Source organism: Pongo pygmaeus, chromosome 10 (assembly GCF_028885625.2).
Source record: "Pongo pygmaeus isolate AG05252 chromosome 10, NHGRI_mPonPyg2-v2.0_pri, whole genome shotgun sequence".
Taxonomy (NCBI): domain Eukaryota; kingdom Metazoa; phylum Chordata; class Mammalia; order Primates; family Hominidae; genus Pongo; species Pongo pygmaeus.
This window is the reverse complement of record NC_072383.2, coordinates 115,569,667-115,596,705: the sequence shown is the minus strand read 5'-3', so window position 1 is coordinate 115,596,705 and position 27,039 is coordinate 115,569,667. Positions and strand designations below refer to the sequence as shown.

Below are 27,039 nucleotides of genomic sequence, written 5' to 3'. Positions count from 1 at the left end.
GCACAACAAACGCACAACACAAGGAGAAACTTGGTGTCCAGGGGAGGCCCCCGGCGGCTGGAGCGCGGCGGCAGCGGGCGCAGAGGCCGGAGGGAGAGGAGGCGAGGGGTGGCCCGAGCGCGGGGCGGGAGCGAGGCCAGCGGTCATGTGCCCGTGTCCCCTGCACCGCGACCGCGGCCCCCCGGCCGTGTGCGCCTGCAGCGCGGGTCGCCTGGGGCTGCGCTCGTCCGCCGCGCAGCTCACCGCCGCCCGGCTCAAGGCGCTAGGCGACGAGCTGCACCAGCGCACCATGTGGCGGCGCCGCGCGCGGAGCCGGAGGGCGCCGGCGCCCAGCGCGCTCCCAACCTACTGGCCCTGGCTGTGCGCGGCCGCGCAGGTGGCGGCGCTGGCGGCCTGGCTGCTCGGCAGGCGGAACTTGTAGGAACGCCGGGCTTCTTGGTGGGGCCGGAGCCGAGACCCAGCCGGAGCGAGCAACAGGTACGCGAGCGAGCGAGCGAGCGAGCGAGCGAGAGCCAGGGCGCGGCAGCTGGGCACTGGAGACGCTGGGCTGGCCCGGGAGCGGGAGAGTGGCAAGTTTGGCTTTCTTCTTTTCCCTTCTCCTTCTTCCTCCGTTCTCTTCTCTTGCAAGCATCTCCACCTCTCCTCTTCTACCCAGTCCCAGTTTTTCCTTCCAAGTGTAAGGTCCACCGTTTCTGCCCCCATCTCTGCGAGTCCTTAAGCGCATCTTGCTACTCACTTATAGCTCAGTGGCTTGCGGAGGACTTCAGCCTCCATAATCCCCACCAGCCCCACAAATAAACACACAATGCAAGTAAAAAGTGTGCTTGCTATGGGAATATAGTTGTAAGCCACGCCAGATACTTAAAATCTATCGCACTTCCAAGAAAGGTCCCCGGTCCCCTTCCAAGCCTCTTGCCGTTCCTAAGTCGCCCCCGTCTCCATCACCTTTGCTCCCAACCTCTTGTCCCTAAGTGTCACTTCTCCAATCTCTGATCCCCATTATCTGGCACCCCAAGCGCATCTCGAGACTTCCTCCCCTTCCAGGTTTCTGGCTGGCCCAATCTTTCTTCCCAAGCTCCGCGCATTTGCAGTTTTCCTCTGCCCTGCCAACTTCGCTCCTTCTCGAGTGAGGTGTCCTGTTTAGGAGTTTGGCTTCCTTCTCCCCAGACGGTTGTAGCTGCGATGGGAAGGAGACGCCCTCGGAGTGGGCTGGAATAGGGGGCTTTCAGGGAAACTCCAATGGGAAGCCTTAAGGAAGGAACATTTATTGAGCTCCTTCGGGGTGTTGGGCACTGTTTAGGGAGGTCATGTGTTGAGAACTTAGGACGGGAAGAGGGTACTGAGCGCCTAGTGTGGTTGGTATCAGTGGGAGGAAGGTACTAGGCTCTTGGGGTGGGGGAAACATTATGCCCTAGCTGTGCGCCTGGCACTGTGCTAGGCGCTTTGAGGAAGCACACAGCGTAAGCATCATCTTACTACTCTGGATCCTGGAGTAGCGAGGAGCGCTGCAGAGAATGAGGGAGAGAGAATTAGGCTGAGCCCACCATAGATGGGTCTAGGGCCGGAAGGTGAAGCTCGAAGGTGACATAGCCAGCCGCCCTTAGGTCCCCGCCGCCGAGCCCCGCCGCGCGCCGCAGACACCCTGGGAAGTTGGAGCGGCGCCTGAAGGCGAGGCCCGAGCGTCTGCGCCCGCGGAGAAAGGCGGCAGCCGGAGCGTGGGGGGTGGCAGCGCCCAGGGAGCTGCGGGGGTGCGCGGGGTGTGAGCCGGGACCGCAGACGACAGATGTCGCGTGGGCCCGCGCAGCCTGGGCGCTGGCGAAGAGAAGTGCGCGCTTCGGGGCTCTCTCTGCCCGGCTCCCGGGCGCCGAGGGTCCCATCCACTTCTCCCTACCTTCTCCCTCTCCTGTTGGAGAGGCCAGGGGCTCCCGCGACTGAAAGGGGCCAGGCTGAGGCTGCCCAATTCCAGAGACAGGAAGAACATTTTGGATGGATCGCGGGGTGCAGAAAAAGGAAGTTGAGCGACAGACGCGAAGCCCAAAGCGTGGAATTTGGGAAGAGGCAGAAAAAAAGTGGGTGAAGAGGGAGAGAAAAAACAAGCGACGAGTTGGGGAGGGACAAGAAGTTTGGGGAGGATAGAGAAAAAGAGAAACTACCTGGAAAACGAGTTGCAAGACAATTGAAAAGTGAATGAGAAGGAAAGAGAGGAAGGGAGTAAAATCAAATAGAACTGTGGAGAGAGGGCTGGGACACGGCTTTCTCTGGTTCTGTCGTCCAGGAGATTGGAAAAGCTCTCCCCTCCCGGGACCAGGCGTGCGGGATGTCGGGTGCCCCTCCCGGGAGGCCGAGGACTCCGGGCCGGAGCCTGACTGTGTGTTCCTGTTTGCCGGTGTGTGAATGTCGGGGTGGGAATGTTCCCGGGGCCTGGAAAGGGAGGCTGCGGGCGGGGCGGGCAGAGTGCGCCGCTCTGCGCCGGAGCGCAGCGGAGGAGTTGGGTAACTGGGGCCTGCGCTGCAGGGGAGGGCGGCGGCCAGGAGTTTCGCTGTTTTGAGTCGGTGTTGGGGGTCAGCAGCAGGTTATTGTCTCTGTGGAGTTTATTTCCCCCGCCCCCCCTCGGCTTCTACCCCAGAGTTACTTCCGTGCTGCGCGCTGACTCTGAGACACCCTCTTCCCACACCTCTGGGTTCTTCTACCTGCCTTGTCCCGCCCGGGCGTCCCCTGCAGCCTCTGGCGTTCTCCAGAGGCCTCCAGGGTTCTGCAGCCTCTGGCGCCCTGACCTCACGATGTCCCGCTCGGCTTCCCTCCAGCACCGCCCCTCATATCCTCGGGACACCCGTAGAATTGCTCACCACCCGCCTTCCTGCGCTCCCAGGCCGAGTTCTCCGTGCTCGGGCTCCCTGCACTGGCCCTGATCAAGTTCTCTCCCTGCAGCCTACATCTGACCTCAGAATACCAGCCTCTCCGGCCTTTCTTGTGCTTTTGGTTTAATTTGGGGAAACCCATTTTTTCCCAGCTCTGGTAAGTTAAGTAAAGGGGAAAGAAAAATCACTGGAGGAAGACAGTCTTGCGTTCTATGCTGGATGTGGGGTGCTCTCCACTTTCCCTACCGTAATAGAGAAAGGGGAATGTTCACAGCTGTACCTTGGGTGTTTGAGGGAGGCCTGTGCCAGCCATATAGGGTGGGAACTACCACTTTCAATTCCCGTAGGTTTTAAGGGTGTGCTCTGCTATATGCAGAATCAATATTTTCAACATACAGGCCAGGCAGGGTGGCTCACACCTGTAATTCCAGCACTTTGGGAGGCCAAGGCAGGTGGATCACCTGAGGTCAGGAGTTTGAGACCAGCATGGCCAACATGGTGAAACCCCATCTCTACTAAAAATACAAAAATTAGCTGGGCATGATGGTGCACACCTGTAATCCTGGCTACTCTGGAGGCTGAGGCAGGAGAATCGCTTGAACCTGGGAGGCGGAGGTTGCAGTCAGCCAAGAAGTCAGCCAAGAAGAGCCGAGATCATACCACTGCACTCCAGCCTGGGCAACAGAGCGAGACTCCACCTCAATAATAATTTAAAACATATACACATATATATGTGTGTGTGTATATACACACATATGTGTGTGTATATACACATATGTGTGTGTATATACACATGTGTGTGTATATACACATATATGTGTGTGTGTATATACACATATATGTGTGTGTGTATATACACATATATTTATCCAGCATACTTGTTTTGAGTCTCTACTGCGAGCCAGCAATACTTTTCTCAGAAGTCATCCTTTAAAAAAAAAACAAACAAAAACCCAAGACTCAGTTTTCCCATATGTAAAATGGGGTCAATAATAGTACTTAGTGCATAGGCACATTATTAAGGGGGTTAAATGAATTCATACATGGAAAGCTCTAGAACAGTGGATATACATGTGAACCATCATGATTATTATTGTGCATTTACTCTCATTCTTTCCCAAGGTAGTCAACATTTTACCATTATTATTGCGGGCCATTCCACACCACTCCTACCTGCCCTCCTGGGAGATCAGTGCCGGAAGGGTCAGGAGAGAATAATGGTTAAGGGACTCTTAAGTGTCCAGCCATTTGCTGACAGCATGACCTTGAGAAAGAACCATTACCTCTGCATCTTTATCTGTAAACTGGAGCTGTATCCTTCCAGGGTTATTGGGAGAATGAGAAGAGAACATTCATTTAAAGTGTCCAGTGCAGGCTGGGCCAGTGGTTCAGTCCTGGAATCCCAGCTCTTTGGGAGGCCAAGGTGGGTGGATCACTTGAGCCCAGGAGTTCAAGACCAGCCTGGGCAACATGGTGAAAACTTGTCTATACCAAAAAAAAAAAAAAGAAAAAAGAAAAAAAAAAAAGCTGGGCGTGGTGGTGTGCACCTGTATTCTCAGCTACTCGAGAGGCTGAGGTGGGAGGATCACTTGAGTCCCAGAGGCAGAGGTTGCAGTAAGCTGAGATAGCACCATTGCACTCCAGCCTAGGTGACAGAGTGAGACTCTTGTCTCAAAAAAGTCCAGTGCGGTGTCTGTCTCTTAACTTCACTCAACAGGGGATGTCATGAAATGGTCAGTGTCATTCCTTTTAATTCAAAGGGGAAGCTGAGGCAGAGAGCATCCACCTAAGTGATCCCCAGTGGAATTGGAGCTTCTGTCTTTGAGGGCACACAGCGCCCCCCACCCCATGACTTGCAGGGGAAGAGGAGATAGGGGCAATAAGCAGACCGGGTTGGTGCACAGTGAATTCCTGCACAAGTGAAATTCCCTTTCTTCCAGAGCCCCAGGGGAGGCTCCTCTGAGGCTGGGGAGGCCTGGAGGAGGATGGGTATGATTTAACCAGTCAATACTCGAAGATACAGGAGAGAGGGAACAAAAGACGCTTTATGGTGAGCGCTGGCTGGTGGAGGCGTGGGAGGGAGGGAGGGAGAAGCGTGCCTGGGGCGGGGGCAGGGAGGGAGAGAGAATGGAGCCGAGGAACCTGCCTGGGAGTCGGGGCCAGGGCTGGGTAGAATCCTGCCTTGGGAGCAGGGGAAGGGGAGAGAGGGGGACTCCGCAGGCCCATAAGGCGACGTGGTCAGTGGCAAGGAAGATAATGGGCCAGCGGGAGCCTGCTTTAATGAATTAATGACGGCCTGGCCCGCCAGCCAGACATGCTAACTGGTTCTTGGCAGGTACTTTGGGGATTAAGTGGTTAAACCTGGAGGCGCATCCCGCAGGCCTCCCTCCCAGGTCGCAGCACCCCTGCCAGAATTACTTTTAGAGGTTGAAAGCTTGGCCTTCTGCTTGGCGAGGGAGCCCGAGGAGGACAGCTGTTGGGGAGGAACCCCCCGGGAAGGGGCCAGATGTGCAGAACCAGGCAGCTTTCCTGCCACATGGTCCCTGTCTGGAGTCATCCGCTCGCCTAGTGAGAGGCCAGAGTACAAGTGACTGAGCTGTGGATGGAAAAGAGCCACACCCGGGGATAATTAAATATACCCCCAGATGTTGGCTGGCTGGATTTGGCAATCATAACTCTAGAGTTTTTGAAAAGTCAGCCTTTTAGACAGGCAGATAACGAGAGATGGGGAGGGGACTTCCGTTTCTTTGGTGGTCCTCACTAGTGTCCCTGTGATAGGATTTCACAGGAACAGAAAGCTAACCCACAGTGTCTCTAGTCCCTGGCGATTTGCTTGTCACATAGTAGGTGTACAATAACTATGTGCTGTGTTAAATGAATCAGAAACTATGCAACATCAGCCGGGTATGCTGGCTCACACCTGTAGTAATCCCAGCACATTGAGAGGCTGAGGCGGGTGGATCACTTGAGGTCAGGAGTTCGAGACCTGCCTGGCCAATGTGGTGAAATCCTGTCTCCACTAAAAATACAAAAATTAGCCAGGCATGATGGTGTGTGCCTGTAGTCCCAGCTACTCGGGAGGCTGAGGCAGGAGAATTGCATGAACTCGGGAGGCGGAGGTTGCAGTGAGCCGAGATCGCGCCACTCTACTCCAGCCTGGGCAACAGAATGAGTGAGACTCTGTCACAAAATAAAATAAAATAAAATAAAAAAAAGAAACTATGCAACATAGTCGCTATTGTTTCCCAAATTCAGGTTCTTCCACTTATACAACTGCTAATTATTGAGCACCTTCTGTGTATAGGGCACTGTGGATACAGGAAGAACCAAGACTTAAGAGTTCCCTGCTTTCATGGAGCTCACAATTTAGTGGGAAGAGATGGACAATAAGTAAATATTGTTCTTGTTACTACTTTTGTGTCACAAATTACTCCAAAACTACTAAGTTTTGCTTCAAACAACTAGAGCCATCCCTCTGTCTCTGGGGGGGAGTGGTTCCAGGATCCCATCTTGGATCCCAAAATCCAAGGATGCCAAGTCCTTGATATAAAATGGTGTAGTGTTTGCATGTAACCCACACACTGTGTGCTTTAAATCATCTTTAGATTACTTATAATACCCAATACAATGTAAATGCTATGTAACTAATTATACTGTATTGTTTTTATGTGTGTTTTTAAAACTCGTTATGTTATTTAAAAATTTTTTTTTTCCACTAGTTTTGATCTGGGGTTGGTTGAATCCATGGATGTGGAACTCACCTATATGGAAGGCAGACGTATTTGACCATGCTCACACATTCTGTGGGTTAGGAATTTGGTCAGGGCATTAGTGGGGGTGACTTGTCTCTGCTTCAGGATGGCTGGGGACTGGAGTCATGGGTGGGGAGGCAACCTTATTTATATGTCTGGCTGTTAATACTGGGAGTCAGCTGGGGCTGTCAATTGGAGCAGCTATACTCAGCCTCTTCGTGTGGCTTGGGCTTCCTCACAGCATGGCAGCCGGATTCTGACACAGTGACTGAGAGCTCCAAAAGCAAGTATCCCGGGGAACTAGGTGGAAGCTGCTTTGCTTTTTCTGTCCCAGCTTCCAAAGTCACTTTGGTCAGAAGCAAGTCACAAGCTGATGCAGATTCAAGGTGGGGCAGAATTAGACTCCACCTCATGGGGGAGTGGTGAGGTTCTGGAATAGCATGTGGATTGGGAGATATAGTGGCCACCTTTGGATTATGCAATCTAACACAGAGATAATTTCAGAAACTGCTCAGGGCTCTGAAGGTAATACACAAAGGTAACACAATAGAGAGTGCCCCAGGGACTCCTCACCTGTGGTGATGAGGGAAGGCAGGCCACTCTGAAGAGGAACCAGGGGAATAGCGGATTTGAATGACAGAAAGGAGCCAGCTATACAAAGACATGCCAGAAAGGTGTTTTGGGAAGAGAGAGAGCCAAGTCCAGTGGCCTGGAGGTAAGACTGCATAGTACATTTCAGGAAAGAAAAACAAGCAGTGTAGCTTGGTGCCAGGGCTGGGTGCCCAGGTGAAGGGATGCAGAGATGAATGAGTCCCAACCGCAGCCCTCAGGTGACCCCAGACTCTTTCAGAGACAGGAGACCCAGGCTTTGCCCCTGCCCTCACCTCTTAGTAGAAGTAAACCAGTTCACCTCCTGCCAAGGTCTGAGAGGTCCTGATCCCTGAACCAACTCACTCATGCCCACTCCCCTCAGTGCCAGGGGAACATTGTGGACATCAAGTGGGTTTCCATCACCCTTAGAACTCTCACCATTCAACTCAGCAATGGCTCCCCTCTCCTTTCCTGCCCTAAACTGGTGCCCCTGCTGTTGGGTGGGGGATTTCTGATTTAGCCCACATCAGTAAGATGCATCCTTTTATGACTGCTGGTTGGCCAGGCAAGAAGAAAGCTCCTTCCTCTTCTTGTGGGGAGGCAACTGGCTTATTCAAGATGGCTGCTTTCCACAGAGCTTTCCCACACTGAAACTTTGCTCCATGGGCCAGAGACTTGGGCAGGGTGGAATTTAATTGCTCTGGGGAACTTGATATAATATTACTTTTTTAAAAAAGTAGCTGGATGTGGTGGCTCATGCCTGTAGTCCCAGCACTTGGGGAGGCTGAGGTGGGAAGATTGCTTGAGCCCAGGAACTTGAGACTAACCTGGGCAACATAGTAAGACCCCATCTCTACAAAAAATAAGAAATTAGCGAGGTATGGTGGTCCACACCTGTGTTACCAACTACTCGGGAGGCTGAGGTAGGAGGATTGCTTGAGCCCAGGAGACTGAGGCTATAGTGAGCTGTAATCCTACCACTGTACTACAGGCTGGATAAGAGAATGAGACCCTGTCTCAGAAAAATAAATAACTTTTTCTTGATGACAAAAAATATTACAAGTTCTTTGGCAACTATTTGGAAAATGCTGAATAAAAGAAAATTGTAGTCAGGCGTGGTGGCATGTGCCTGTAGTCCCAGCTACTGGGGAGGCTGAGGCAAGATGATTGCTTGAGCCAGGATTTTGTGGCTGCAGTGAGCTATGATTGTGCCACTGCACTCCGTCCTGGGTGACATAATGAGACCCTGTCTCAAAACAAAACAAAACAAAACAAAAAATGAAAAAGAAAATTGTTGTCTTGCCTCTGGAGAAAGGAGGTTCAGCTTTGAGCAGAAGGTCTGAGTAGCAGAAGATTGCAGTCCTTTCCCATGTAAAGACCAGACAGATTCTAAGCCTTTCTACTTTTCCATTACATTAGATTTGACCCTTTAGTGATGTGATTTTCTTTCTTTCTTTCTGCCATTTCTCTTTCCTTCTTTCTTTCTTCCTTTCTTTCTCTTTTTCTCTCTTTCTTTCCGTCCCTCCCTCCCTCCCTCCCTCCCTCCCTTCCTTCTTTCCTTCCTTCCTTCCTTCCTTCTTCCTGTCTCTCTCTATCTCTGTCTCTCTCTCTCTTTGTTTTTTTGAGACGGGGTCTTACGCTGTCACCCAGGCTGGAGTGCAGTAGCAGGATCATAGCTCACTGCAGCCTCAACCTCCTGGGCTCAAGCGACTCTCCCACCTCAGCCTTCTGAGTAGCTGAGACTACAGGTGCACGCTACCACACCTGGCTAATTTTTGCATTTTTTGTAGAGACAGGGTTTTGCTATGTTGCCCAGGCTGGTCTTGAACTACTGAGCTCAAGACCTCCTGCCTCGGTTTTCCAAAGTGTTGGGATTATAGGCGTGCACCACCATTCCTGGCTGGATAGGTACTTTAGGACTTGGAATCACTATAAATATATTATCTGTAACCTGACCTTTTCCATATATCACAGGCGTTTGTTCAACATTTTAATATTTTTCTATGAGACACTTTTTTCTGTTTGTTTGTTTGTTTTGTTTGTTTTGAGATGAGTCTCATACTGTCACCTGGGCTGGAGTGCAATGGCGCAATCTCACTGCAACCTCCATCTCCCGGGTTCAAGAGATTCTCCTGCCTCAGCCTCCTGAGTAGCTGGGATTACAGGTGCCTGCCACCACACCTGGCTTAATTTTTGTATATTTAGTAGAGACGGAGTTTCACTACATTGGCCATCCTGGTCTCGAACTCCTGACCTTGTGATCCGCCTGCCTTGGCCTCCCAAAGTGCTGGGATTACAGGTGTGAGCCACCACGCTTAGAAGTTGGTTAGTATTGCTTTATTTGGTTAGTCCATCATTTACATTCCCCATCCATCATTGTGAAGTCACTTGAGCCCAAGAGTTCGAAGCTGCAGTGAGCTACAGTACTCCAGCCTGGGCAGACAACAGAATGAGACCCCCATCTCAAAGAAAAAAAAAAAAAAAAGAACTAATGAAAAAAAACTTTTTTAATGCTCACAGGTGAGAGGATTGCTTGAAGCCAGGAGTTCAATACTAGCCTGGGCAACAAAGTGAGACCCAATCTTTACTAAAAAAAGAAAAAAGAAAAATTAACCAAGCTTGGTGGCTTGCATCTGTAGTCCTGCTACTTGGGAGGCTGAGATGGGAGGATCGCTTGAGCCCAGGGAGGTTGAGGCTGCAGTGAGCTGTGATCATGCCACCGCACTCCAGCCTGGGTGACAGAGCAAGACCCTGTCTCAAAAAATAATAATAATAATAAATTTTTTTTTTTGGCTGGGCACAGTGGCTCATGCTTGTAATCCCAGCACTTTGGGAGGCTGAGGTGGGCAGATCATTTGAGGTCAGGAGTTCAAGACCAGCCTGACCAACATGGTGAAACCCCATCTCTACTAAAAATAGAAACAAATTAGCCTGGTGTGGTGGCATATGCCTATAGTCCCAGTTACTCGGGAGGCTGAGGCAAGAGAATCACTTGAATTTGGGAGGTGGAGGTTGCAGTGAGCTGAGATTGTGCCACTGAACTTCAGCCTGGGTGACAGAGAGAAACTCCGTCTAAAAAAAAAAATGTTTTTAATGCTCTCAAATTGAAGTTTGATATCAAAACATATTTAGCATTCTTTTGGCTGGGTGTGGTGGCTCACACCTGTAATCCCAGCACTTTAGGGGGCCAAGGTGGGTAGAGCTCCTGAGGTCAGGAGTTTAACACCAGCCTGGACAACATGGTGAAACCTCACTTCTACTAAAACAAAACAAAACCAAACCCAACCCAACCCAACCTCAACCCCAACCCCAACCCAACTCAACCCAACCCAACCCAACCCAACCCAACCCAACCCAACCAAACCAAACCAAAAATTAGCTGGGCATGGTGGCGCGTGCCTCTAATCCCAGCTACCTGGGAGGCTGAGGCACGAGAATCACTTGAACCCAGGAGGCAGAGGTTGCAGTGAGCTGAGATCACGCCATTGCACTCCAGCTTGAGCGACAGAGCAAGACTCTGTCTCAAATACAAACAAAAAACATAGTTAGCATTCTTGTATTATAAAGGCTGTCTGGAGCATAAAATCATGTCAAGATCTGGAAACACTGCTGTTGGCTCCCATGTCTCATTCATGTCCTTGGCTTTTATTTACTTATTTGAGACAGGGTCTCTCTGTTGCCCAGGCTGGGGTGCAGTGGCACAATCAGAGCTCACTGCAGCCTCAACCTGGGCTCAAGTGATCCTCCCACCTTTGCCTCTGCAGTAGCTGAGGCTACTGGTGTGTGCCACTAATTTTTTACTTTTTTTTAGAGATGGGGTCTTGCTATGTTGCCCAGTCTGGCCTGGAACTCCTGGGCTCAAGCAGTCTTCCTGCCTTGGCCTTCCAAAGTGCTGAGATTCCAAGCATGAGCCACTGCGCCCAGCCCATGTCACTGGCCTTTATATGTCAGGTATCTGTTGGCTTTTGAGCTGGCTGTGACTGGCCTCAGCTGAATCTCTGTTGCCTTGCTGTGGACTGTTCTTCATGGACCACACCTCTAGCCAGTGTGGGAGTGTGGATGACGCCTAGCATGCCTGTCTCCACTTCAGGGAAAGGTTCAAAGTCTCAGTAATGTCACTAATGTGGAAATCTTCTCTGTCTGCCTGGCTGTACCTATCATCCTGGGGGCAGGAATCATGTTCATCTAATATTCTTGGAGCTGGCACATGGTACTTAATAAATCCTGTAAAATGCTAACACACTGATGCTAGAGAAACTAGGACAAAGTGGCTTGCCTGGGTGGAGAGGGAGGTCTTCCAGGAGTGGGGATGTGTCTGAGTTACTGGAATGGATTCAAGAAGAGGTACCATTTTCTGTTTTCTTTTTGTGTGTTTTTTTTAGGTGGAGTCTCGCTCTGTTGCCCAGGCTGGAGCGCAGTGGCACCATCTTGGCTCACTGCAACCCCTGCCTCCCGGGTTCAAGCGATTCTTCTGCCTCAGCCTCCCTAGTAGCTGGGATTGCAAGGTGCCCGTCACCACGCCCAGCTAATTTTTGTATTTTTAGTAGAGAAGGGGTTTCACCATGTTGGCCCGTTTGGTGCTCTAACACCTGACCTCAAGTGACCCAGATATGCCTGCCTTGGCCTCCCAGAGTGCTGAGATTACAGGTGTGAGCTACCACACCTGGCCAAGGTACCATTTTTCAAAGATAGCTCAGACTTAGAATATTTGAGACTGTTGGTAGACCAAAAAGCCTAAAGCTTGATTCAGAAAATTTAACTCTGGTAACTGTTTATCTTCCTCACTAATACTTTATGCTGAGGGAGGGAAGCTTCATGGAAAGGGACATGAATTTTGGAGTCAGGCCGACTTTCACATCACTTTCTCCATCTCTCATTTGCCAGTTGTGTGACCTTAGGCCGATCCCATTACCTTCTGAGCCTTGGTTTCCTCACCTGTAAAATGGGAAGAATAATAGCATCTGCACTGGAGGAGCGCTGTGTATAAAGCGGCTGGCACAGATTCAGCCCCCTCTACATGTGAGTGGCTTGGAGAACCAATTCTGTTTTATCTCCATAATGAGCTCCTAGCATGAAGGAAGCATGCTATAATCTACTCCAGTGCAGTACAAGGCATGTCACTGGTGTTCAGAAAATGGTGAATGAAAGCCTATGCTATGTGTTGTTCTTATTTGGTGTAAAATTGAGTCCATAGGCTGGGTGCGGTGGCTCACACCTGTAATCCCAGCACTTTGGGGGACCAAGGTGGGTAGAGCACTTGAGGTCAGGAGTTCAAGACCAGCCTGGCCAACATGGCGATATCTTCTTACCTCTATTAAAAAAAAAAAAATACAAAAATTAGCCAGGCATTGTGGCACACACCTGTAGTCCCAGTTACTCAGGAGGCTGAGGTGGGAGGATTGCTTGAGCCCAGGAGGTCAAGTCTGCAGTGAGCTATGATTGTGCCACTGCACTCCAGCCTGGACAACAGGCTGTTTTTAAAAACCCTGTCTTTAAAAAAAAAGAAAGAAAAAGAAGAAGTTTAGTCCATGGGCCCATCTTTATGGTATGGGTGGGAGGTCTCAGAACGTTCTGAGCCTTTTGCTTAAGGCAGTTGCTATCTGCTTTAATCCTGCCTTCCCCAGTCTGGGACTCACCAAGGGCCTACTTAGGCCACTCTGACAGGGCTGGGAGAACCACTAGATCAGGGCTTCCCAGCCCGGGCAACACTGGCCTTCAGGTCCCAGAAAGATGCAAACCGCCATGCCTATTTTGCCCATTACTGTATCCCAGCACCCGGCCATGGTGACATTCACTAACTGGTGAATGAATGAATGTATGAATGAATGAATGTAGGGGAGGCCTCAGGAAATTTGTGAACACCCAGTAATCAAGCTAATAACATTGGCTGATTTCATCCTCCTCTTCTGCTTTCCCCTGCTTGGGACAGAAAACATAATTTGGATCCAATTCTCAAAAGATCTGTGAGCCAAAAGGGTCTGTGTTCTGGAAACATAGCCAGAGCCAGACAGGACATTAGAGACATCTAACCCATCTCCATCATTGTACTGATGGAGAACCTGGGGCCCAGAGATAGCTGCTGAGGGTTAAGATGAGGCGAGCTTAAATGCCAGGTGATAGTAAGAGTGTCTGAGTATCTCAGGCAGGGTGAAGATGGGTGGTCTCCTAGCTGAATTTGGCTTGCAGTTGAGTTCTGTTTGACCTGTGTGGTTTTCCCCCAACACTTAAAAGTCAGGCATTTTAGCCAGGTGTGGTGGCATGTGCCTGTAGTGCTCATTACTCAGGAAGTTGGGGCAGGAGGATCACTTGAGCCCAGCAGTTCGAGACCAGCCTGGGCAACAAAGTGAGATCCCATCCAAAAAAAAAAAAAAAAAAAATCAGTCATTTTCAGGTAGAAGTCTGTATTTCCAATTTTTCTTGAAAAATGAAAAGATCGAACAATGTATTCTAACACATGTATTCCCATGTGGCAGAAACAGGCTGGAGATGAATGTCAGAAACCCCGTTAGAAAGCACAAAAACACTCCAGTGTCCCCAGCCCCTCCTGGGTACCTTTACTGGGTCCAGTGCATTTCAGTTCGTGACCCCTGATTTCAGGGAGCCCCCTATGCTCTTCCCTTGATGCATAGACACCCACACACGCATCCTATTTTAAATATATGAGCTCATACTGTTCATGCTGTTTTGTAACCTGCTTTTTCCTCACTAAAAATAGGTGGTTGAGATCTTCCCATGTCAACACGCAAAGGTTTTCCTCATCCTTTTTAATGGCTGCATGATGTTCTGTTGCTTGGATGAACCAGGATTTCCTTATATGGTCACTTCCTTGGGAACATTTGCATTATTTCCTGTTTTCTGGTAGGGTAAACAAGGTTGTCAGGAACTTTTTTTGTTGTTTTGGAAACAGGGTCTTTCTGTGTCACCCAGGCTGATGTGCAGTGGCATGATCATAGCCCACTGTAACTTAAACTCCTGAGCTTATGTGATCTTCCTACCTCAGCCTCCTGAGTAGCTGGGACTATAGATGTGCGCCACCACAATTGGCTAATTAAAAATTTTTTGTGGCCGGGCGCAGTGGCTCACGCCTGTAATCTCAGCACTTTGGGAGGCCAAGGCAGGTGGATCACCTGAGGTCAGGAGTTCAACACCAGCCTGGCCAACATGGTGAAACCCCATCTCTACTAAAAATACCAAAAAAATAGTGGGGCGTGGTGGTGCATGCTTGTAATCCCAGCTACTTGGGAGGCTGAGGCCGGAGAACAGCTTGAACCAGGGTGGCGGAGGTTGCAGTGAGCCAAGATTGCGCTATTTGCACTCCAGCCTGCGCAATAATTGCGAAACTCCATCTTAAAAAAAAAAAAATTTTTTTTTGTATATGTGCAGATGGAGTCTCATTATGTGGCCCAGGCTGGTCTGGAACTCCTGGGCTCAAGTGATTCTCCCATTTTGGCCTCCCAAAGTGCTGGGATTACAGGTGTGAGCCACTGTGCCTGGCAGGGGACATTCATATTTGGACAGCTTTGCAAACAAAAAGTGAAGTTCCTGAAAGAGAAATTGTTAGGTCAAAGAATGTGCATAGTATAACATGTGGGACATGGGACATGGGCAACATTGTCTTACAGGCCACAGTTTGCTTTAAGAAGAGTCTGTATTTTTTGTTTGTTTGTTTTGGTGTTGATTCTGTGCTGAGCTGAGCTACTTCCCAACTCTCACTGCTTACCCTTCTGAAAGTCAAGCAAGTTGGGCTTCCAAGGTCCACCTGCCGTAAGTTCCTAGTGGGTAGGAGCTCAGGTCTCTCTTCATAGACTTTAGGTAATCACTATCTAGTAGCTGATAGCATTGATAACTGTTCACTGATAGAAGAGGGCTGGGCCAAGGAGAGCAAATACCTCTTCCAGAGGCTGCCAAATGGCCTCTTCCTTCCAGCTTCCTTTCCACAGTCTCCTGTGCACCCAGCTTCCTACCTGGCCGACATGAACTATACAGATGGAGATTTAAGGGATAAAATGGACTGGAGCAATCTTCTTTTCAAGAGGATTCTGCATGGAGAGCTTCTCCTCCAAGTCTTTTTTTTTTTTTTGAGACAGGGTCTTGCTATATTGCCCAGGCTGGTCTTGAACTCCTGGGCTCAAGCAATCCTCCTGCCTCAGCCACCTAAGTAGCAGGGATTAGGGACACATGCCACCATGCCCAGTCTTTCCTTCAAGCCTTAGGGACTAGGATGATTGGTACCATTGAAACTCCTTGGTCAAAATCAACCTGCTGAAACCAAAGATCTGAGAAACTGCTTTTTTTTTTTTTTTTTTTTTTTTTGAGATGGAGTCTTGCTCTCTCCCCCAGGCTGGAGTACAGTGATATCACCTCAGTTCACTGCAACCTCTGCCTCCCGGGTTTAAGTGATTCTCCTGTCTCAGCCTCCTGACTAGCTGGGATTACCGGTGTGCGCCATCACACTTGGCTAATTTTAGTATTTTTAGTAGAGATGGGGTTTCACCATGTTGGCCAGGCTGGTCTCAAACTCCTGACCTCAGGTGATCCACCTGCCTCAGCCACCCAAATTGCTGGGATTACAGGCGTGAGCCACCACACCCAGCCTGTCATCTTTATTCGTTTGTCACTTATTTACTCTCACTCAATAGATAATGAATTCAGTGCCTAGTATATGCTGGGCATCGTGCTGGGCTCTGGGAACATAATGTTAGGAAAAGAACAAAAAAGAGACATGGCGTCTACAAATGCCCAGAAAATACTCTGGGAGGCTACACAACCAGCTGGTAACACTGGCTGCCTCTGGGAAAGGGAGTGGGGCTTAAGGGTTGGGTTGAAGGGGCTTTCCTTTTATTTTTATATTCTTCTCCACTGTTTGAATTTGTAACTTATCACGTGTGCAAATAGCAAGGGCAAAAAAGGTATTTTTAAAATTTTATGTATTTATTTACTTATTGAGACAGGGTCTGGCTCTGTTGCCCAGGATGGAGTGCAGAGGCATGATCTCAGCTCACTGCAACCTCCACTTCCTGGGTTCAAGAGATTCTCGTGCCTCAGCCTCTTGAGTAGTTGGGATTACAGGTGTGCACTACCACACTTGGTTAATTTTTGTATGTTTAGTAGAGATGAGGTTTTGCCATGTTGCCCAGGCTGGTCTCGACCTTCTGGCCTCCTTGGCCTCTCAAAGTGCTGGAATTACAGGCAAGAGCCACCACACCCGGCCAAGGTATTTTTTTTAATTAAAAATTGGGGCCTCTTAGGAGGGAATCCAAGAGTCCTAATTCTTTGCTGACATCAGAAAAAGGGAATAAGCCTCTTGCCCCATCTAATGCTGCAGTGGGGTTCATGGTTTTCAGCTTTCACCTTCCGTACCCAAAGCGGCACAACATCACTGCAGCCCAGGGAGGCAGGACCTTGCGGGTTCAAGTTCTCCCTCTCTGCCCGCTTCTCCCCTCACATGGTGGATGAAAAATGGAAACAGGGACATTTTTTCAAAGGTATTTCATGAATCACTTCAGCCACGAGTTTTGGCTGTGAGGTAGCATCTGAGAAAGTTCTTTATGAGCCAAGTTTAAGGGAACACATCCCAAGGGTGGGGCAGTGGCTCACGGGGGTTGATGGACTTGGATGTTTTAAAAATAGTTTTAAATTGCACGATTACTACTTGCTGCTCAGAAAAAAGGAAGGAAGGAAGGAAGGAAGGAAGGGAGGGAGGGAGGGAGGGAGGGAGGAAGGAAGGAAGGAAGGAAGGAAGGAAGGAAGGAAGGAAGGAAGCCCTATATATATAAAATATAGCCCACGGCAGCCCCAAACTCCTGGGCTTATGCAATCCTCTCTCCTCAGCCTCCTGAAGTGCTGGGATTACAGGCGTGAGCCATAGCACCTGGCCTCAATTCCTACAACTTTCTGATACAGTTCCCTGCTCATCATGCTTCCCTGTTTGTGCCATGCTTATCACTGTCCTTGGTCTTGTTTAGCCCCTTCCCCCACCTAAGCCACGCTTCCTTTTTCCAAATATGGAAAAAATATGTGTGTGTTCTAGGCCCTGATCAAATCCCGGGTCCGCTCTGAAGCTTCCCTGGTGATTGTAACCCCATTCTGACTTCTAGGCTATTGGTTTACCTCCAGATATTGGTCATTTACAGTACTGGCCTCTGGCATGGCATATCCTTCCAGTAAGCCTGGAGGCAAATTTAAAGCAGGCACCTGGCCTTATCTGGTGCAGATAACCATGCTTAGCACGACGTCCACACACTCAATAGCATAGTAGGTACTTAATAAGCGTTCCTGTCTCTCCTTCCATCCCAGCTGTGCTTAAGGCAGCATAATTATTTTAGGCTAATGCTGCAGGGTTACACTGACTTTCATTCTGTAGGTTTATGGCTAGACACCAACAGAGATGTTTAGGGGTTACAAAAGCTGATTTCATAAACTAAATTTAGAATGTATTTATCAATTGAGTTGATTGATGGCTAATTCCATATTCTATGAAAATATATGGTGGCTACATACCAATGCAGAGTTCCTACTGTGTTTGTGCTCTCATGAGATAGAAGCGGAATTGGCCTGGTGTGGTGGTGCACACCTGTAATCCTAGCACTTTGGGAGGCCAATGTGGGAGGATTGCTTGAGGCCAGGAGTTTGAGACCAGCCTAGGCAACATAGAAAGACCCTGTCTCTAAAAGAAAAAATAAAAATAATAAATTAGCCAGATGTGGTGGTGCATGCCTATAGTCCCAGCTAGAGGCTGAGGTGGGAGGATCGCCTGAGCTCAGGAGGTCGAGGGTGCAGTGAGCTATGATGGCGCCACTGCACTCCTGCCTGGGTGGCAGAGCGAGACCCAGTTTCTTTAAAAAAAAAAAAGAAAAAGCAAAAGGTTTGAAGTCACCGATTTGGATCCTTGTGACTGTCAGCTGACATAGACTATGGGGTCCATGTGTTTATGACTCATATCTTTCATGCAGTCAGATGATGTATCCATTAGGGCCCGAGTAAGAGGCAGAAAGTGTTTCCAAACTCAGTAATCAGAAGAGAATTTAGGAAAGCTTCAACAGCAAAGGCGTGGGCAGGGTTTGGGAAACCAGCGAGAGTGAATGCAGTACCGCAGGCTCGGCCATAGAGGGGAGCTGTTCCCACCCTGGCCTGAAGGTGCCAGGGTAAGGAATGGGACCTGGAGTCCCCAGGAGGGTGTCACTGTACCAGAGCCCAGACAGCGGCTGTGGCCAACCTCTGACCAGTGGGAGGGGAGCTGGGGAACAAACACCTGATGTTACTTTCTCATTAGTGCCTCCTGTTGGCCAAACCCAGAAGGAAGCCAGAAGTCAAGGGTACCAGCTGGTACACTTTATACAAGTCAACATCTCAGACTTTTTCAAACCCAGAAGCCACAAAGTGATCTCCCTTCCACTTTCTCTCCTATATCACTTGGTGTGTATTACCCACATGCTCATTCTTATGCCGCCTGCTTTAGAATAACGGGTGATACGTTCTTATCTCCCCCGCTAACTTATAGCCACCAAATCTGTCCTTTTAAGTCTGGGCACGGTGGCTCATGCCTGTAATCACAGCACTTTGGGAGGCTGAGGTGGGTGGATCACTTGAAGTCAGGAGTTCAAGACCAGTCTGGCCAACATGGCAAAACTCCGTCTCTACTAAAAATACAAAAATTAGCCGGGCGTGATGGCGTGCACCTGTAGTCCCAGCTACTTGGGAGGCTGAGGCAGGAGAGTCGCTTGAACCCAAGAGGCAGAGGTTGCAGTGAGCTGAGATTGTACCACTGCACTCCAGCCTGGGCAACAGAACGAGACCTTGTCTCAAAAACAAACAAACAAACAAACAAATAAACAGAAAACCCTACCTTTTTAAGGTGTACAAGTCAATGATGAGGAGTATATATAGAATTTTGCAGCCATCTTCACAGTCAACTTTGGAATATTTTCGTTTCCCTGAAAGAAACCCCATGCCCATGAGCGTCACTCCCCAATTCCTCCTATCCGCCCCGGGCCTGGGCAACCACCATTCTCCTTTCTGTCTCAGAAGATCTGCCTGTTATGGACATTTCATATAAATGGAATCACACAATATGTGTCCTTTTGTGTCTGGCTTCTCTGACTTAGCATGATGCCTTCAAGGTTCATCCATCTTCACGTATCAATACTTCATTCCTTTTTGACGGCTGACTAATAGTCCATTGTATGGAGAGACCACATTTTGTTTATCTATCAGTTGATGGACATTTGGGTTGTTTCCGTATTTTGCTATTATGGATAATTCTGCCATGAGCATTTGTGCACACATTTTGTGCGTTCTGTGGTGGATGCTCCTGGGTATGGGCTGTTTTTTCTGCCCTGCCTAGGATGCCTCATTTTCTTATCTTGGTTAGTTTCCTGGCACTCTTCACTAGTCAGCAGGGGCCTGCCACTCTCTCTGAGGAGTCTGCTTTGTCTCCCTTACGAGCTGCCTCCTCTGGGCTCCCATAGACCACGTTTCCCCAGATTGCATATGCTCTTTACATGGGACTGTCATTATCCATTTCTTCCCATCTCCCTGTTGGTTCTGAGCCCCTCAAGGACAAGAATTATGTCATTGAACCTGTAGCCCCTAGTATGGCACTTGGCATACTTAGGAATAAGTGAATGGATGAATGAACGAGCAAACAAACAAAAGAGAACAGAGACTGCCCTACAACTCTCTCTTGAATCTGGGTCTATGAAATGAATCGAGGAAGGTCCTGTTCTGAATTTGGAGAAGCAAAAAGTTCATGTGTCTCTAGATTCTTCTTTTTAAAAACATCTCTGAAGATGCCTATGTAAATATCTAGGTCTAAAAGCAGAGAGGGGAGTGTGTGTGCACGCACAAATGTCTATTTGGGGAAGGCTGCTACATAGACAGAGATTCTGGTAAGGGGAAGAGTGCCAAGACTAGCTTTTGAGGCATCCTTCCTCCAAAACCAGAGCTTTGCATCCAGTAGCTCTCCCCTCCCCGCTCCCCCTCCCGACATCCGGGGCTGAGCATGCAGAGGCCCACTGCACTGACGTCACCCCCAGCAGCTGTCTGCACTGACCAAAATACCAATCTTTATTTCTGCAGGTTGGTGAAAACCCTGTGTCCTTGGAGAAAGCTGGTTCCCGTTTTCCAGAGGGGGAGCCCAGAGCTTGAAAGGCCTCGGTTGGCACTTCGAGAAGGAAGTGGAGAGTAAAGACAGTGCCTGGAGTGATCGTAGAAACACAGAATGGGACTGGGGAAGCCCTTTGGAAATCCAGCTGCAGAAACAGACACCCCAATGCTATTTACATACAGCTCTATATATATAAAAAAATATGAATATTACGTATCAGTGCATGCCTTGTTGAGGACGTGGTTGCCTTCCTTTTCTGCACCTTGCGATGTGAACTTTGATATTCTGTAATGTCTGGGGCGCCAGAAGAGAGATGCCTGCTGTGTACTTAGAAACTATTTGCAAAGACTGGTGGGAATTAGCCCCAGCATCGGCCAACTGCCTGGGGATAGATGCTGGTGGAATAAGAGGTAACAGTGCAAAAGGCATGATAGAAAAAAAAAAAGTGAGGACTTGGGGCCAATTGTGTAGGGGCAGTCTGGGATGCCTCCATTTCTTGACTCGTCCTAGCCTCTCCCTCTATACTTACCTAGGTCGATCGCTAGATCCCACTGTCACGTCAAGAGAAATGGGATTTTTGTGTCTCTGGTGCTTCACTTAAAATTTTGCTGGTGCTAAGTGCGTTCCTGCTGGTGCTGCTGTGGTATTCTGTTGACAGACTTGGAAGGCCAGGGGACAAGAGAGATTTCTATTTTGCTGTTTCAGATTCTTTTTTTTTTTTTTTAAGGGACAGGTTGCAAAAGTGCCACTTGAGAGTCTCTTCTCTTTTTCTACGTGGGGACAAATATCCAGAGGTGGTTTGGAGCAAACCTTGGGGTCTAGGAGGGAGGATGGCATTGAGAGGCTTGCTGGTTATGAGGCAGAAAGCTGACCTTATGCATGACTTGGTTGCTATCTCCCCCACCCCCACAAAAGTGTCCTCGGAGTTCAGCCCACAGCCTCCTCCGCTCCCCAAGGGGATTTCAGGGTTTAGGTTTTATGGATTAAAGAGCCAAGAAATGGCTACATTCTGGTCAAAGATGATTTATAACTGGGGGATGTTGGGGGAGGGAGCGGGCCATTTAAATGAAATGCACCAGCATCTCACTGATTGACAGAGGTCTGATTTTTTCCCCCCAAGGATAAGCTACTATTTTCAGAAGTTTCTAGAAGGGCTAAGAAAAGATGTGTGCTGGATGGAGACTTGGCTGCAAAGACTCTTCAGGGAGCAGTGATTATTTTTTGCTTTCATTTTCGAAAAATCCAACATAAGCAGGTGTTCTTCCTCTGTGCAGGATACCACACACTGCCATTTTCAAAGCCGAGGTGGCGAGGTGTCGGGCTGCAGATTCGGACGGTCATTCTCCAAGGCTGGATTTGCAGGTCACCACCCTGTACCTATAGACAGAGGGTCCAGCAGGCTGGTTAGCAGACACTGCTCCAGTTCTAAGACGCCAGCAGTGGGATCCACGTTTAAGGTGGATGCAGCTGAAATGGGAATTATCCCCCCACAGGCTTTGCTGTACAGTTCTAAGAAGCCAGCAGTGGGATCCTCATTTGTTAAGGTGGATGCAGCTGAAATGAGAATTATCCCTCCATAGGCTTTGCTGTAAATGACCAGGTCCTTTAGAATGTACAACCTCTCAGTGCTGCTGCAAGCTGGGAGCTGGATTTCTTTCTGTCTTCTTTTTAAAATCCGTTCCTTGTGTTTTCCTAAATAGCCCTTTAAAGAGCAATGCAACCCCAGGGCTGCTGAATGCGATGGAAGACTCCCCCACCCCGCAGCTTTGAACTCAGCAAAGCAAAAAAAAAAGAAGAAGAATGCTTATTTTGGGAGAACGTGCTTCTCCTCATTACTCGTGCCCTCCCCCTAGCTGATGTTTGCAGGGGACCCTCGCTTAGCTGGGGGCTGCAGAGAGCAGCGGGTAATATTCCCACAAAGCCACGAACTTAGAGAAGGCAAATTCATTAGAATAATATGAAATACAGTCACTGCTTCTATTTAATCACTTTCTTAGCCACAGACTAGGGTCTTTCCAGCTCCCCCCATTTTCTGGGGAGGGGCGTCCATTACTACACAGTTGTATCCAATCACAGTTCTCTGCTTCTTTAAGGCTGTACCTTCAAGATCGTAGTGGGGGCATGCTGACCACCTATAGACACAGGAGAAGATGAAAAGTGAGAGGATCCCTTTTTCAACCCCGACTTGCCTACTGGCTTTTGATGTTTCCCCTGGAGGATATAAACTCCAAACGCTGGGGTTGGCATTTTGGGTGATTTTGATTTCAATGAAGCCACTTTGCTGAGAGAACTGGGGCACCCACGACCTCCTGATAGAGCTTCCCAGCCAAGTCCCTTGTAGATATCCTCCTGTTTTATTAGAGACCACATATTTATCGAATCCTGGCCTTTTCTTGCACATCATTCATTGGAGTGCACTTCTCGACTGCCCCGATTTTTGACAAGGGGTTGTTTTTAATGCTTGTTTTTATATGAGATTTGACTTCTTGATGGACATTTGTATTAAGAAATTGAAGCATGATATATATGTATATATTGTCTCCACCATCTCTCCTGTTGTATTACTTGGATTGCATGAGATAGTGGGGTGGTTCTTGTTTTTTAAAAAATATTTCCACAGTGTGCAAAGTGCTGGCAACATCCCTCCCTCTCCTCCACTCCCCCCACTTTTCTCTGGCTGCCAAGGAGTCATTGATTTTGATTAGCTTCACTGCAGAGCGTCTGTGAAGAGAGAGAGAGAGAGGGAGGGAGGCTTTGAAATAAATTTTAAAAAAGACCTCATATCGGGTTTCAGCAGACAGCAGTGTGTGTGTGTGTGTGTGTGACCGTACAAGCAGAGGGAGGCCTCTGAGATCATCGTTTAGGTAGCTTGCTGCATAATGAGATGAAGAGACTTTTGCCTCTTCATTTCTGATGGTGCTGCTTGCTCTCAGAGAGTGGGGAGCCAGGAACCTCTGGGACTGGAGCCCCCGGGACTTCAACACTCCGAATGAGATCCAGTCCTTTCTGGAAGCTTCTCACCCCCACCTGATCCCCCACAAACAAATACAATCTCTTCAAATTTGGGGGTCCGTTTCCTATTCTCTTTGTTATTGGTGTAGCCTGAGTAGGAAGTTTCTCTGGGGAACCCATTAGCCCCACCGGCTGCTGTCCATGGTCCTAGGCCGTGCGCATCTCCTAGACCCCAGTTCCTGTTTTGTTTTTTTGGTTTTTTTTTCGGCCCTGCGCATCTCTTAGAGCCCAGTTCCTGTTTTTTGTTCATTTGTTTTTATTTTATTTTTTTTTAGCTGCCTTCATTTGGATACTGGGGACTTCTTTTCCACTTCTTCTTCTTTTTTTTTATTTTGAGACAGAGTCTCACTCTGTCACCCAGGCTGGAGTGCAGTGGTGCGAGCTCAGCTCACTGCAAGCTCCACCTCCCAGGTTCAAGCGATTCTCCTGCCTCAGCCTCCTGAGTAGCTGGGATTACAGGCACCCGCCACCACACTCGGCTAATTTTTGTATTTTTAGTAGAGACGGGGTTTTACCATGTTGGCCAGAGTGGTTTTGAACTCCTGGCCTCAAGTGATCCACCCGCCTTGGCCTCCCAAAGTGCTGGGATTACAGGCGTGAGCCGCCGAGCTCAGCCTCCACTTCTTATTTTGATTCTTTTCTGTTTTGATGGTGAGAGGAAAGGGTGATTTAACCAATACTGTGACAGAAAAATGAAACTGTGACTGGTTTTCACAATGTATGTAGCTGATCTCATGTTCTCCTATTATTATGTTTCTGACAGTGATAAAATATCACTCTCCCTCCCCGGGGCATTAGAGGAGTCCTCACCCACCCACCTCCTACACAAGTATCTTTTGGGGACACTGGCTCACCATTGTGGACTTTCTGAGTGTCCACCTGGTATTACAAGTTGCATTGACCAGAACACAGATTTTGCTCTTCTGTGTCAATACCCATTTCTTTTCTGAAGGTCAGAAGTTGGTTAAGGGTTTAGGGGACCGGCTAGACACTCTTTTTAGTCCCATGGAGCTGACTGGAAGTTCCATGAGGGGAGGAAATTGATGTCAAAGTGTCATTTTAAAGCTTAAGCTGAAAGTTTATTTTTTAAATTTTCATTCATTCATTTAGCATATATTTATTGAGCATCTACAATGTGCCAGTTGTAGAATTCCATCTCAGAAGAGACTTGACTTGTGGATGGTGGAGGGGCAGTCCTGCTCGGAAGCAGATGATGTGAAATGTTCCTTTCCAGTCTGGTTCACGATGTTTAACAGATTTGTCAGGTCACCACTGTGACCCCAAGCTTTGCTGGCAGATTGTTATATAGTATTTACTGAGAGCCCTGCTATCTGGTAAAGGCAGTTAAAAAGCCTGCAATCTCGACTCATTTCCAGCATGAACAGACTGGTCCTTGCTGCTTTACACAATAATCAAAGCTACCTTTTATGGCGTGCTCGCCACTCCCAAGCACTGGGCGAAGTGCTTTACCCGTCTTCCCCTCTGCGATGCCTCATGCCCACTTTAGCAGATAGTACTGTTAGCATTCCCATTTTACAGTGGAGGAAGCTGAGGCTCAGAGACGTTAAGCAACTTAGCTGAAGTCCACACCACCAGCGAAGTGCCTGAGCCAAGATTTGGACTCGAGCCCATGGGACCCCCACGCTCATGAGCTGACTGCTCTGCTCCACTGGGTCCCTTCATGAGGTCGTCCCACAGCACTGCTAGTTCCAGGGCGAGTGCCAGCACATGGCCCCGCTGGGAGCCGGGGGCCTGACTTAGGTCTACTGGAAAAAGTGTCACCTTTGGGGACACTCAAGGACAGGCTGGTTGGTTTCGTTGTGGATTTTATATACTCATGCCCTAACCCTGTGTTCCTGGTTTCTATAGGGCCCCGGGGAAGGTGTGTGGAATTTGCAAATAGGGCCTGTATGACTTATTTCCTAGGACACGGGAAGCTTTTCTTACCTCCTTCCTACCCTCTTCTCCAACCTGAACTTCCGAGTTCCTTCTCCCGAAGGTCTTTTGCACTATAAGCGCCAAGGAGCCTGTGCGCATGGCAGGGACAGCTGGGAGGGTATCTGGAGAACCTTAGTGAGGCCTCTGGCCTAGCCAGAGAGGCAATATGCTTGGGGACGTTCTGTTCTGGGTTCTGACGTTGTTGGTTCTGACGTCGTTGTGCTCTTTTGTAAGAGGAATTTCATACCTTGGAGATGCTTTGTACATATTTGTAATGACTTTATTAAAAAATTGATTGTGCACTTCTAGCCAAAGACATTTGTGTTTTCATTTCCTTTTGGAAGGCTGACCCTCATAGACTCTGGGAGTACCCGGCCACATAACAGGGACAGGATCCCTGCCCCTGGCTCCTGCCTGCCCCAATGTTCCCTCGGGCAGAAGGCCAGACACTTCCTTCCCTCCTCTAATTCCTAAGATCCACCACCCCCCCAACCCCTGAAGGGAAGGACTGGCCTAAAGAATGCCCTTGGGTTGGGCCACAGGTTTGGGAAACTTGCCCAACAGTTCAAGGTGAGTGCACACAACCATAATTTATGCATGGTATCCTGTGGACAAGCCAATGAGCCTGCAGATTAATGTCTCCAACTGCGGACAACTTGGGTTCTAGTCTCATCCTAAGAATGGGAGGTTGAGTACACATACCTTTTTTTTTTGGAGACAGAGTTTCTCTCTTGTTGCCCAGGTTGGAGTGCAGTGGTGTGATATTGGTTCACTGCAACCTCTGCTTCCTGGGTTCAAGCTGTTCTCCTGCCTCAGCCTCCCGAGTAGCTGTGATTACAGGCATGTGTCACCATACCCGGCTAATTTTTGTATTTTTAGTAGAGACAGGGTTTCACCATGTTAGTCAGACTGGTCTCGAACTCCTGACCTCGGGTGATCCACCTGCCTCGGCCTCCCAAAGTGCTGGGATTACAGGCGTGAGCCACCGTGCCTGGCCCAGGTTGTTTTTTTAGATACCAGACCTTCTCTTTTCCTTTGAACACCCACCCCCGCCCCACTTTCAGTCGATGTGACTTAGAGGGGCTGACTCCATCCTCTCACTGCCTCAAGAGCTCAGCAGCTGACCCAGGCCTGGCCAGTGCTCCACATCTCACTGGCTAAAGTAATTGGTTTGGGACAAACAAATGAGAGTCAGTCTTAAGACTTTTGGTGGAGCTTTCGGGATGCAGGGGTTGTTAAGCTGCTAGAACATAAGCGCAGAACTGCTGCGGGCCGTCTTACTACCACTTGGGTCCAGCTGCCTGAAAATCAAACTGTCTCAGAGGAAAACAGAATTGAGGGATGGCCGAGACACAATTCTTTTTTTTTTTTTTTTTTTCCAGAGATAGGGTCTCACTCTGTCACCCAGGCTGGAATGCAGTGGCGCTATCTCGGCTCACTGCAACCTCCGCCTCCCAGGTTTAAGTGATTCCTGTGCTTCAGCCTCCCGAGTAGCTGGGATTACAGGTGTGGGCCACCACGCCTGGCTAGTTTTTTTTTTTTTAGTAGAGAGGGGGTCAGGCTGGTCTCCAACGCCTGACCTCAAGTGATCTGCCTGCCTCAGCCTCCCAAAGTGCTGGGATTACAGGCGTGAGCCACTGCGCCTGACCGAGAGACACAATTCTATATCAACACTGGGAGTCTCTGAATCCAGCTGTACCTGAAGCCCATACAGTTATGTAAACCAAATAAAGTCTTTCTTTCACTTAAGCCATATTTGAATTGGTTTTCTTTTCTTGTCTTT

The 27,039-nt window shown here is 48.9% G+C and overlaps 1 protein-coding gene across 1 annotated transcript; it reads left to right on the top strand.

Annotated features, from left to right (window-relative positions):
* The first annotated feature begins 81 nt into the window (after positions 1-81).
* HRK (harakiri, BCL2 interacting protein) lies at positions 82-21,915 on the top strand. Its single transcript, XM_054445107.2, has 2 exons — positions 82-477; positions 20,279-21,915. The coding sequence occupies exon 1, from the start codon at positions 146-148 to the stop codon at positions 419-421; it is 276 nt and encodes a 91-aa protein (XP_054301082.1). The 5' UTR covers positions 82-145; the 3' UTR covers positions 422-477; positions 20,279-21,915.
* The last annotated feature ends 5,124 nt before the right edge of the window (positions 21,916-27,039 follow it).

Excerpts from the sequence above, each read along its gene's own strand:
- HRK (XM_054445107.2), top strand. The coding sequence starts at position 146 with ATGTGCCCGTGTCCCCTGCACCGCGACCGCGGCCCCCCGGCCGTGTGC.